This window comes from Lontra canadensis, unplaced genomic scaffold (genome assembly GCF_010015895.1).
Source record: "Lontra canadensis isolate GAN:19392208 unplaced genomic scaffold, GSC_riverotter_1.0 scaffold148, whole genome shotgun sequence".
In the NCBI taxonomy this organism is placed as follows: domain Eukaryota; kingdom Metazoa; phylum Chordata; class Mammalia; order Carnivora; family Mustelidae; genus Lontra; species Lontra canadensis.
In genome coordinates, this window is record NW_022631142.1 from 1,352,760 (window position 1) to 1,366,051 (window position 13,292).

Below are 13,292 nucleotides of genomic sequence, written 5' to 3' on the forward strand. Positions count from 1 at the left end.
CCGGTGTTTAGAACATTGCATGGTACCTGGTAGGTACTCAATATATACTTCCTATTTTTTGTGTGAAGGGACATAAATACATAGGTATCTACCACGATTTTAAGAAAAAACAGTACAATACAGCTGAAACCACCCTACACCTTTCATGTTGCAACCGTTTGCCCAAAGACAAACCGACTCCCTTATTTCTACTATCTACAGCATTTTTTTGCAAGCTGTAACATTGTATCATTGGTATCACTACATATATTCTACAACTTCTTTTTCTATTCAACTCTATCTGTAAGGTTCATTCACATCTAGCAATTTTCCCTTCTCTGTGGTATTTCAGAGTATGCAAATAGGGGCGCTTGGGTGGCTCAGTGGTTAAGCCTCTGCTTTCGGCTGAAGTCATGATCTCAGGATCCTGAGATCAAGTCCCACATAGAGCTCTCTACTTGGCACGGAGCCTGCTCCCCCCCCCACCCCGCCCCCTTTCTGCCTGCTTCTCTGCCTACCTGTGATCTGTCAAATAAATAAAATCTTAAAAAAACAGAAGTGTGGAAATAATCCACTTTCCCAATGGCAAGTGCTATGAACATTCCTGTACACAACTCCTGGGGAGCACTGTGTTTCTCTAGGGCTTATACCAAGGAGTGGGATTACTGGCTCATAGGGTTTCTGCATTTTCCAGATTAAATTTTACCAGATCATCTCCAAAGTAGTTTCGGTTTACATTCCTGTCAGTGGAGCGTTTGGGTTCCAGTTGTTCCCTATGGTCGTGGAAAGGATTTTGACTTGCAGGCCTCATTTACTATGTTTCCATTTTGTTGGTCATTTCATGTGTCTTATTCTGTAGATGAATTATTCACTCATTCTTCCTTTTTATTGTGTAATCCTTTACTAACACTGATCCTCCATTATATGCAGTTATAATACTTTTTTCTGAATTATTTGAGAACTATATGCAGATGTTCCAGTTCACTCATAAATATTTCAACAAGGACATTCTCCTATATAACCACAATAACTTACCACTCACTAAGTTTTGTATTTACATAAGATATAAGATATGGTCCCTAATTATGTTTATAATTGTTTGCATCTCTTAAGCCTATGACCCAGTCAAGATTCACATGGCACATTTAGCTATTTAGGTCTCATTTCTCTATTTTCCTTTAGTTTAGAATAGTTTCTCCATGGATTTTTGGTCTTCTGGGATACTGATATTTTTGAAGAGGGACAGTTGCTTTGCATAATATTTTCCCCCTCAATTTTGATTTCTGAAAATTTTCATCAGTAGATTCGGGTCAAACATTTCTGGCAGGACTATTACACAGGTGATGTGTTTTTCTCAGTGCCTGACATAAGGAGGCTTTAGATGTCTGTTATATTGTTGGTTGGAAATGTAAATATGAGAACTGCAGTTACACAAAAGCCCTGCCAAGATTTTGACTGAAACAGACTTGTATTTAGAGGTTACCTCTCCTTCATTAGACTTATTTCTTGGTATCTTGTATTTTCTGTGCCTAAGTCTTTAATTTAAAGATTTGTTTTTATGATAAACAATAACTTTTTTTTTTTTAGATTTTTTATTTGTTTATTTGACAGAGAGAGAGATCACAAGTAGACAGGGAGGCAGGCAGAGAGAGAGGGAGAAGCAGGCTCCCCGCTGAGCAGAGAGCCCGATGTGGGGCTCGTTCCCAGGACCCTGAGACCACGACCAAAGCCGAAGGCAGAGGCTCAACCCACTGAGCCACCCAGGCGCCCCAACAGTAACTTTTTAAAAATTATATTTTCTATCTATTTGTTGATAGGGATTATTTATCGCTGGTATTATTCCCAGCAGTTTTGTTTTTTGTGTTTTTTTTAGTATTTGTTTATTTATTTGAGAGAGAGAGAGAGTAGGAGAAGGTGGGGCGGAGGAAGAAGGAGATAGAGAGTCTTAAGCAGACTCCACACTAAGCACAGAGCCCAACACAGGGCTTGATCTCACAAGCCTGAGATCAGGACCTGAGCTGAAACCAAGGGTTGGACGCTTAATGGACTGCGCCACCCAGGCATCCCAAGCAGCGGTTCTCTTTTGTAAACTAATTTTGTTACATTCACATTGTTCAAAAGTTCAAAGATACATGACTTACAGTAAGTCTTCCTCTAAAGCCTGGCCATAGCCATCTAGTTCCTTCCCAGAGGTCACCAATGTAACCAGTTTCTTATCTATTCTCCCACAACTATTTTATATACATACACATAACTGTGTGCATACCATGTTGCCATTAAATAAATGGCAGGGGTAAAAAATAAAAATCACAAGGATGGCCTATTGTTGGAGGGGTGGTTTGGTCTTTTAATCTGGCATTTGTAATGACTGTAAACTTCTCAAACACTCTAGAAAAAGGAAATTATTTAATGGAAAACTTCAAAATACCTGACAGCCATTCCCATTCAGTATGTTTTGCTACAACATTTCCACCTGCCTAGAAAGAGGAAAGAAGCCCTTTGAAAAGAGAGGATCACAGTCCTTCCTCGTGAGGCCCTTCACTCCCTCAGTGCATACAGTACATCGTCCTGGCTGACGTTGAGCCGCACACGAAGGAGCAGGTCGTTCCTGCTGGGCTCCACAAGGAGGAGGCGGCAGGAGCCCAGGTGAGAGCACACTGCCATTGTCTCTGACATGGTGGGGTACGGAAGTCCCTCCATTCTGCACAGTGCCACGTGTTGAGTGTATACCTAGAAACAAAAAAGCAAATCTGAGGTCAGACGCCAGAAAGTCAAAGAAGAAAGAAGGTAGTACCAGTTCTGTACCTGATCATTTATTTCTTCCTATAGGCAAATCAGATACTTCTTACGCAGGATCCTCAATACCCTGAAGGCATCCACAGGCGCCCCTGTGGGGCACAAGTGCGGGGGTGGAATGCTAATCAGGCTTTGGACTCAGGACAGGTCTGAATCCTGGTTCTACTAATCACCTAAATATGCAACCCTGGGCAAGTTATTTCACTTTGTGAGCTTTAGTTTTATCTATTAAACATACTGCCACATCCCTCACGTGCTAATGGATATAAAATATCTAGTAATTGTCACTCATACAAACAGTCCTGGTCTCCAGGGAGTGAGAATTCCTAATGAGACTTAAAATTCAAGTCAAATTTTGCTATAAGGGCATTTTCTTTAGCAGATAATAGTACACAGGTACTAAAGCAAGACCCCTGGAAAAACACAGAGGCCCAGGGAGAATACTGCATAAAGAGAGGCAGGTCGCAGTGGGAAACCTGGATTCCTGAAGCATCTCCAGGGGGCCAGGCAAGCCTGCCGCACTTCCTGGTCACTATTCTCTTTAATAATCGCCCCCCACCCCCACCCAGGCTGGGAGCTTGTCAGGAGCAGGGACATTGACCAATTCAACCCAGGGTTCCTGGCACACCTTCACAGTTAATGACACATTGTAGATGTTCAGGAAATGTTTACAGACTAAAATGAAAGCACAGTGGCGAAGAGCTGCCTCAGGCTCTAGACTGTGTGGCCCACAATCATGGGCAAACGTAACTAGCAGTTTAAACACAATTTAAAGTAAAGAAAACATGAAAGGAAGGACAGAAGTAGCTGGACCTCTCCATCTGCATGTCTAAAATACAGTCACACAGACATATGCACCCCCGGGTACACGCTCAAACACCTTTAACAATCTTTTAAGGCAGCACATTATCTATGGACACTAGTTTTAAATAGACATTTAAGGCACTAGCCCTAGTGAGTCTTTTACTCAATATAATCGAAACTATGCTCAGAGTGTTTGCATTGATCTTTGTAATTTGTTTTTAAAATGGGTCATTTTGAGAGCCCTATCCCCACCACACCATAGCTGTATTAGGGCAGTAACTCTTGTCTCTTTCATCTTTGTGTTTGATTTGTCTCTAATGATTTATTTATTTAGTTTGAGAAAGAGAGAGCGTGAGCATACACAGGCAGGGAGGGACATAGAAAGAGCCCGATGCCAGGCTTGATCTCTCATGACCTGAGCAGAAACCAAGAGTCTGAGGCTTAAACGAATGCGCCCTCCCAGGTGCCTCTTGTCTTACTCATCTTTGAATCTCTTACTCCTAGAATAGTATCTGGCACATACTGCTCCTTCCCACCAACTGTGCAGAAACTAGTTGGTAAAGGTCTCTTCTCACACAACTGAATACAATATCACATAAAAATAGATGTTGGCCTGGGGCACCTGGGTGGCTCAGTCGGATAAATGTCAGACTTGATTTTGGCTCAGGTCACGATCTCTGGGTGGCGGGATCGAGCCCTGCATTTGGCTTCCCGCTTGGGGAAGGAGATGCTCTTCTCCTTTTCCCTCTGTCTCTCCCCCTGCTCACACACTCTCTCTTAAATAAGTGAATCTTTAAAAAAAAAAAAAAAAAAGGTGTTGGTCTGATATTCTTTAGCATAATTGGGTTGGCACAAATAGAGACAAACTGTTAGGCAGTCATTGAATTTCCTGCCTATTTAAAAGGCACCAAGAGCAAAATCTAGAAGGATTTAAAGAAAAGATCAATCACCTGTTGAAATGTTGCTTCTTCCAGTCCTGATCGACGGAACTCAGCAAGGATGGCTCTCAGGAAACTCTGTTCCAGAACAGAGGAATTTCTTAAAGAAAATGAGATGTGAATTCTTGTTAAGTGGCCATATCACTAGCTCAGAGAAAAGCCAAATAAAGTTTTCATGTGTCTTTACAGAAGAGAGAGGAAAAAACTGGGAAAACCTTTCTCCTTTATTATTTGGCAAGGTTTCCTCATACCCCCTAAAAGTTTCAAAATGATATAAAATGCCATTACAGAAGCCAGGGAGCAAAGCAACTAGCTCTCCCTGTGGATTATGACCCTTAAGAAAAGGACAGCATCTTCAGTAAATGCAGGTTAGATGAGTAAAAGCTTAGAAACTTCCATGGCCTTCCCACACTGTGGACCTCTCCTGGGGTCCTTCAAGGAAGGTTCAGGGTCAGGAAAAAGCATCTTACTTTTTAAAAAATTGAATGTATTTGTCATTTGACATTATGCACTTTTAAGGTATACAACGTTGTACTTTGAAACATTTATATATTGTCATATAATTCTCTTTGTGGCTATATTTATCAAATTACGCGATCATAGGAAAATACTCTTATCCACATCCATTAGAAGCAACTTACTTGATGGCAGTGATATATGACGATGAGAACATCTCATCTACTGCTTGCAGCAAGTGGGTTACAGTGACCAGGCCAGGGGAGTCGGGCTTCTGGCAGAACTCACAGATCTCCGTGGCACGCCTACAGATGTCCAGGCAGCGTCGTGCATCTCCGGAAAGGGCTGCCACCTACAAGAGGGAATATTTTCTTCCTTGGGGTCCTCTTATTACCTCAGCCCAAGAGAAAAACCAACAGACTCTGGGTTCAGCTAAAAAGGAAAAGGCAGTGCTGGGAATGGGCTGAAGCCTGACATCATGCGCTTAGACCCAATGAGAACCTGGTGGGAGCCTGGATATCAATTATTACACTGCTTCTAGGATTCTTCTTTAAGTCCAAACCTTTGTCTTGGATTTACAGATAAATCCATAATGGAAAGAGCAAGAATTCTCACCTTTATTTAAAATTCAGGAAATAAAACTTAAAAGAGACCACTGGCCCAAGATCATTATCGAAACACCTAGAAACACAAGTGTTCTCATTCCTTGCATGAAGAGAACAATGTCCCCCAGGAGCAGCTAGCCAAAGCCAAGAGGCTGCGGTGGAGCCTCTTTTGATATAAAGACACAGCTTCAGTCTCCCTAACAGCATGTGGTAAATTTTGGAGACCACCTGGTCAATGGCTAAATGAACCAGAATCAAGAGGGAAGGAAGCCACAAAGCTGAGGACACAGGGAAGTCCATGGTTAGATGAGTCTGACCAACCCACAATGCCAATGACTCCGCTGCTCCTTTCCTTCCATGCATTCAGATTCCTTTCACAGGGAATCCCGTACTCCCTCCCAAGCTGACTCAGAAAGCCACCTGCACTTTAAATTTCACAGAGGAAATTCTTGGATTCTGCAGCCTTCGAGGACCTCTCAGTATTCCCAGTAACTGTCGGCAGTCCCGACCATTTGCCCAACAACCATCGCAGGTAACATCCTGCCTGACGATATCCTGGACGTCCTGAGATGATCATTTCCTTCCAAAATTCACACTGCGTCACGTTTACAAGAGCAAACTGTATAGGCACATACATACACAACACACTAAGATTAAAAGTGGTCATCTGTGGGAAGTGAGATTATCGGAGTTTATAAATGTTTTGTGTATATGTTTTCAAAATGCAAATTGAAGACATTCAAAACAAAGGTCACTTTTCTAGTAACCCGAGAGCTGCAGCAGAGGCCTAAACGCAGAGTGAACAGGTGCCCCAGGGAAGCAAGAAAACGCCCAAGGCAGTTCTTGTCCTGGGGGTATCCACGACCTGTGGCGGCCATACCCTCTCTCACTGCTGCTGGGGTGAGGGAGGCACAAGAAAAGCTGGGCCCACCCCGCATGGAACCTAACAGAAGACCGTATATAAACTTGGGCTCTGACCTTCACTACAGCCTCAGTATAGGGTGAATCGAGAGACCCACTGGGCAGAGGGGACAGAAAAATGGCCTTGTGTAGACCCTGGTGCCAGGCAGGTATAAAAAAACGGAGTCTTTGCAACTACAAGCCTTCACGTGGAGTTGTAGCCCAAATGTATGTCATGTCTCCTAAAAACCTCAAGTGGAGAAATTTGTTGAAAAATGGTCCCAGTTGGTAGTGGCCCTCTGTAACTGACAGAAGCAAAAACAAACTCTGAATGAACTAACTTCAACCCAGTCCTCAACTAATTCTTCAAAGGGAGCTCTAAGGAACATGAACATATAGTAAAAAATAAAAAATTAAATTTAAAAAAATCAAGACATAAAAACAAGGAAATAAGGCCAATGATGCATGACAAACAGCAATCAACAGAATTAAATGCACAAAGAGTTCAGATATCATAATCGTAAGAAACAATATAAAATAAGTCTGTTTCTTTGTATGTATAGAAATGAAAAGGAGATTTGAAATTACAGGCAAAATTTTGAGTAAAAGCAGCATCTAAATTTGATGCCTCCTGAAACCAAGAACCCTAAAAAGGAAGGGAATCAACAGGAGAGTGGAAAATGTAATTTCTCCAGTTGGAAAGAGGTGGCAGAGTAGTGACTGACTCCACAGGCTGGAGAGAGCCAAGTCCTAGGCCAGTATCAAGGAATCCAAGAAAAAAATCTAAATTACACTAAATATCTTCAAAGCACTCAGATGACAGCAATACCAGAACTGAAGGTAAAGGGGGATGTCTGGCTAAAATAAGGAGGACTGGTTGAAAGTTAACAACCTGATGACCTGGAGCAGGTGTCAGAAACTACAGCCTGCCACACATTTGCATACGTGAAGTTTTACGTGAACACAACTGTGAGCCTTCATTTACCTACTGTGCCTGGCTGCTTTCAGGATGCAAGGGCACAGTTGAGGAGTGGTGACAGAGACCGTTGGAACCACAAAGCCTAAAACATTTCCTGCCGGGCCCTTCACAGAAAAAGTTTGTGGACCCTTGCCCTAGATTCCTTCCCCCATTTCACGCTGTTGGGTAAACCTCAGGGACACTCAGGAAGGTTTAGGGCTCTTTGGCAAATTTTGTGCCTTGGTTGGTTGTACTGTCACTATAAAACTCTTTGCCCTGGAGATTATCCCTCTTCTGCCATGGCAAGAGTCCAGAGATTTATTCTCAAGCAAGGATAAAGAGAAAGTCTCTGGGCCAGGGACCACTAGGCATTATTGCAGGGGAGGGGAGGTCCCTTCCTAGATATAAATGGTTACTGTTCCCATACTGAATTTGAAGACCTCCATCCTCTGCCCGACTCCTGGAATACTGCCCTCCAGGCAGGACACAGGATGCCTATTCACGGAGATCTGACTATTCTTTTTTTTTTTTTTTTTTTTTAAGATTTTATTTATTTATTTGTCAGAGAGAGAGAGAGAGAGAGTGAGCATAGGCAGACAGAGTGGCAGGCAGAGGCAGAGGGAGAAGCGGGCTCCCCACAGAACAAGGATCCCGTTGTGGGACTCAATCCCAGGACGCTGGGATCATGACCTGAGCCGAAGGCAGCTGCTTAACCAACTGAGCCACCCAGGCGTCCCAGATCTGACTATTCTTAAGGGAAAGAACTGGAGATACTGGAATTGGCCCAAACAGAATGCCCCAGAGTGAAGCTCCCAGTGGTAAGCCCCACTTGTGTGCTCAGAGCTCCCCAACCTAAAGTTTTTTAATCTTCACTCATATATCAGAGTGGACAACCAAGACATCTGAGGAAAGTCTCTAACCACACGAGATAGAGGCTGAATTCAACGGACAAAAAGCATCTTGAAAGAAAAGAGAGAAGACAACGTCAACAAACAGAATGGCATAAAAAAAGGACCCTTCAGAGAGACAAAAAGACAAAAAAGAACTTTTAGAAAGATAGCAGAAGTGAAAAAACTCTACCTAACAGAGGGGGTAAGTAGTAACTTTGAGCTCCTACAAAGCAAAGCTTGGAGACCAGCTCCCTGTCTGTATCACCTCTGACCCCAGCACCCAGCTCTGACCTGGTGTCACACACGCTGCTGCTCTAGGCGCTCAGAACTCCAATCGCTTCAGACAGGAAGAACCAGAAATAAGCTTATAATTCTTTTAAGTGCTGAAATACTCCGGATGTGTGGTTTCTCACATCCAGATCGAAGCTGAGACATTTAACCCACTTCTGTCCCTCAGCAACCTTGCAGAACAGTCTAGGTTGGCATTCTCCCGGTGAGCTTGTGGGACTCAGGCATCCAATGCCTGGCACCTGTCCCGGAGAGCCACCCCTGGAGGCGCATCATGGACGTGATCTCCTTTAATTCTCAAAACAGCCCAACAGGTTTGCTACTCGATGGCCTATACTACCCTTTCCGTCATACAAAGCTGTCTGCCCCTGTTACCGCCCGAACCAATTTATCTTCATTTGTATATAAGTCCACCATACTCCTAGCCTGCTCGTTAATTAGACAATAAGAAAGTTAAGGAACTGGGCGCCTGGGTGGCTCAGTGGGTTAGGCCTTTGCCCTCAGCTCAGGTCATGATCCCAGGGTCCTGGGATGGAGTCCCGAGTCAGGCTCTCTGCTCAGCAGGGAGCCTGCTTCCCCCTCTCTGTGCCTGCCTATCTGCCTACTTGTGATTTCTCTCTGCGTGTCAAATAAATAAAATCTTAAAAAAAAAAAAAGAAAGTTAAGGAACTTTTCACACTTTTGCTTCTACTTTTTGATATTTACGTTTACAGGACTCTCTAAATTTCTCTTCACCCAGAGAGCACCCAACACAAGGCCTCACACTGGCAGGCATTCAGCACAGACTTGCCTCCTGGTTCACAGGTGTAAGTAGGAGCTCCCGAAGGTAACTTACCTTCCTGGCTACCAGCTGGATGGCATCGTCCTCAAAGGCCTTCACGTGTTTGAGTCGGCATGTTAGGATCTGCTGCAGCTGGCTGTGAGTATAGGGCTGGAAGGACATCCTGGTAAGACCCTGGCAAGTCAAGACCACAGAGAACAAGTTCATTAATTAACCATTCTGACAGTCCTTCTGGTCAGCCACCGTCAAGTCCCTAAGCCTGCTTTCCAAGTCCCTCAAGGCTACACAGTCCCTCCCAGGAATGCCACGGAATCGATTACAGCTCCTTTCACTGCCGATAGCGGCGGGTGGTCTCCTGCAGGCAGTCACAGCGCTCAAGTAATTTCTCCTTTCATTTCAGACAAGCTTTATTCTCCCAGAATCACTTAGGAGTAGATCCAGGCAGGGGTGCTCTAGCTGGAGTGGGTGGGAGCATCCCCAACTCCGCAGACAACACAGGCTCAGCTCCTGGCTTCACTCGACTCGCTTCTCAGTCCCTGCTGTGCTTCCTGCTGAAGCACCCCACCCCCGAGGGCAGGGCAGCGTCTGCCCTGGTCCCTGCTGTACCCCATGCCTCCAGCCTTGCCTGGCAGGGGCGAGCGCTTCCAGATGTTTAAAAAACAAATAGACTTGCAGGGCTCTATGCAGGTTAAGAGTACCCTGGTGGCAGAACAGCAAGGTGTATTTGCAGAAAATCATGCAATGGCAGCAGATTTAATTTAATTACAGGAATTTCAGAAATCACATTGTGCACTTTTCCCATTTATTTTAGTTCCCTGTGCATTTAGTGTTTAGAACTCCTCGGCCCCCGTTATGGATCTGTAAGAAGGGCTTGAGAATAGCCCTAGGACCCACCAGTCGGCTTGAGACCCGGTTCATCATGATGCGCTCCGGCAGGTCCATCGTGTTGGCGATGGTGAGGACTACAAGCCGGGCCTCCCGGTGAGTGGGCCAGTCAAAGAGATTGTACAGTACATCTTGTTTCTGAGTCCACAGAAGGTCAAGCTGCCGGGAAAGGGAGAGAGATGCAGGATCAACCACAGAACTGAGCCAGGGCCTCCAAGTGAAGCCCTGTTACCGCCGTGTTAGCTGCCTGGGCTTCTCAGGTCCCACCACGAAAGCAGCAGGGACATCGATGGACACAGGCCTCTCACCACCACCGAACAGGCTCAGATGCACGAAGGGATGCGAGGAAGGAGCCAGGGCCTCCCTCTCAACCCAGCACTTGCTCCTGGCATGCCCTGGTCAAGCACCAGGCCACACTCCCGCTCCTCCCGAGGGTACCTCCTTACCTCATCCACAAGCAGCACAGTGCTTTCCTGGGAGGACCTCCGGGTCAGGAAGCGCTTTGCCAGCAGTTCTGCTGCATGATTAGCAGTTGCCTTTTGGCCGGTCAGCTTCTGCAATGAGGGGAAAAGCAGGTGTGGTAAACAGGAAGGATTTTACTCTCTTGAGCTTAATGTTAAATTTGCAATAGAGGAAGCAATTTTGCGTGAGGACTTCAGTGTCCTAAATTCTGCCTTCCACTCTGGTCTTAACCTTAACATGGAAGGAGAAGAGAAGGCACCAGAAGAGATAAAGAAAGTCTGTGTTTGAAATGCAAGTGAGCCACATACAGGTCCCAGCAGCCCCTCCAAAATCATTACTGCATGACTCGATTTATAACTGGACATTACTTGTTCCAAGAAAACCACTAATGAATACAAGAGCCAGGTTCAAACTCTAGCCGACCTCTAATCTGTTCCCCACAGTTGGCCACAGGGCCTCCTATGTGCCAACAGTTTTCACCACGTCAGTAAGTCCTGGCTTCCAGTATTCATGCCCAGCTCCTAGACTTTAAGGTCCCTGAGGTTAGGATTTCTGCCTTCTCTACTCTTGCTACCTCACACAAAGGACAATACCTGGCACATCGTAAACATACCAATAAGCACAAAACCTCCCTTTTTTCATATGCCACCAAGAAACTCTATTTTCCAAAAAGCTGCAACAGCTTTACTCACCTGCAAGATCTGCACATAGACCTGATGGGGCTCTGTCAGCTTCATGCCATTGACCTCGATGTACTGAAAGGGAGGAAGGTCATTTGCTTGGGCGGCCTGCTGCAGGCAGCGTATCACCTCGTGCACAGTGGCGGTCTTCCCTGTCCCGGGGACCCCGGAGATGTACATGCACCTGCGGCAAGAGGGGAAGACCCGCGGGCTGAGTCTGTGCCAGCCGCCTCACACCATCACCAGTTAGAGGCGTGGGGATGTGTGCTGAAGGAAGGGCCCAGACCCCTGAAATGTGGGGGTGGGAGCAGTAAGGACCACCCTTGGAAGCTAATCAGAGCAAGACCTGGTAACACAGAATCATTCATTCTATAAGCAGTGCTATAGGCCAAGAAGACTTTTTTTCCTGACGCTGGGAAGACCATTCGGTTGAACTGTGACATCTGAGGTGGTACGCCAGCAGGAGCCTTCTCCCCAGACCGTCCTGTTGGCCTCAGCAGGACTCACCCTCCCGTCCGGTCCAAGAGTTTGCTTTCCACAAAGTTGTAGATGTTTTGAAATTCCTGTTCCCGACAGGGAAGAGACTCAGGTACAGCAGAAACATGCAGCCTACAATCAGTAATAAACAAGGGGGAAAGAGGACATTTCACCATCTACTCAGTAACAAATGCAGAAGGCTTATGTATAGTTTCTATGTGAAACTTCAATCACAAATCCACAGGAAATGCCTTCATTCGGCCTCATAATCCTTTCTCCATCCAAATGACCCAACTGATAGGTTCTAAATAAGGGTACATAACCCCTGGGGAGCTTTCCTCAATTACAGGGATGGCCTTCATCCCATGAGAGATTCTGATTTACTTGTTTTCTGGGAAGATGTTGACTTATGTATCTTGAAAAAGTTCCTGCATAGTTCTAAAGGGTACCATGATAGAAAAGCAGTATTCTCATTCATCAGCCACCTTCTGTCCCTGAGCAAATGGTGGCAGAAGCCTACTCCTTTGAGAACCTGTCCACATTATCCCACCCAGACACTGCTTGAAAAGGTTTCTTCTCTCTAAACACATGTGTTCATTTTACTCTCTACCTTTATCATGTACATGGAAGGCTACAAATTACTTGTTTGATGTAAATGAAAGCAGAGACCCATTCCCGCCTATCTAACGGGGGCCCACGAGGAGCGCACCTCAGCCGGGCCTCCTCCAGCATGCTGGCTGGCTCCTGGGCAGCCTGGTTTCGGCTGCGGATCTGGGGAGTGGCATGGCGTGGCGTGCTGGGCTTGGGCTGTGTTCAAAAAGAGAACAGATTTCAGAAGAAAAAGGCAAAGCAAAACACCATCTAGGACACATCAGCAAGTCTGATTCATGATGATCTGACAAAAAGAATGGTGAATACCTCTTAGTGCATTTCCTTATAAAGTACCACAAATCTCCCCCTCTCTCGTGTTACAAATACTGTTCACTGGCCAGACACAATTTCTTTTTTCTATTTTACAAACAGTCCTGGGATTTGAAAACAATGTCAATCTGAGTAAAGAATGAATAAAAGTAAGAGACTCTTAATCTCATAAAATAAACCAAGGGTTGCTGCGGGGTGGGCAGGTAGGGATAAGGTGGCTGGGTTATGGACATTGGGGAGGGTATGTGCTATGGTGAGTGCTGTGAAATGTGCAAGCCTGATGATTCACAGACCTGTACCCCTGGGCAAATAATACATTATATGTTAATTTAAAAAATGAATGAAAGCATAGATTAAATACTATTTAAAAGTAAAATATTATCTTGAAAGACAAGAAATTTATAAGAAACCCTAACTACTCTGCCCAATACACAGTAGGGTAGGAGGCATAAACCAAGGTTGATCGATAGGC

The 13,292-nt window shown here is 45.0% G+C and overlaps 1 protein-coding gene across 4 annotated transcripts in view; it reads right to left on the reverse strand.

Moving 5' to 3' along the window:
* Nucleotides 1–2,368: 2,368 nt before the first annotated feature.
* ORC1 (origin recognition complex subunit 1) overlaps nucleotides 2,369–13,292 on the reverse strand; it is a 28,672-nt gene continuing 17,748 nt past the window's right edge. For all 4 annotated transcript variants that reach the window (XM_032844194.1, XM_032844195.1, XM_032844197.1 and 1 more), the window contains 9 exons: nucleotides 12,609–12,706; nucleotides 11,930–12,031; nucleotides 11,435–11,606; nucleotides 10,727–10,834; nucleotides 10,290–10,439; nucleotides 9,450–9,569; nucleotides 5,159–5,325; nucleotides 4,530–4,617; nucleotides 2,369–2,709 (listed from right to left, as the gene is read on the reverse strand). In XM_032844194.1, coding sequence (XP_032700085.1) covers nucleotides 2,518–2,709; nucleotides 4,530–4,617; nucleotides 5,159–5,325; nucleotides 9,450–9,569; nucleotides 10,290–10,439; nucleotides 10,727–10,834; nucleotides 11,435–11,606; nucleotides 11,930–12,031; nucleotides 12,609–12,706 — 1,197 coding nt within the window. In that variant the 3' untranslated portion in view covers nucleotides 2,369–2,517. The remainder of the gene's footprint in view (nucleotides 2,710–4,529; nucleotides 4,618–5,158; nucleotides 5,326–9,449; nucleotides 9,570–10,289; nucleotides 10,440–10,726; nucleotides 10,835–11,434; nucleotides 11,607–11,929; nucleotides 12,032–12,608; nucleotides 12,707–13,292) is intronic.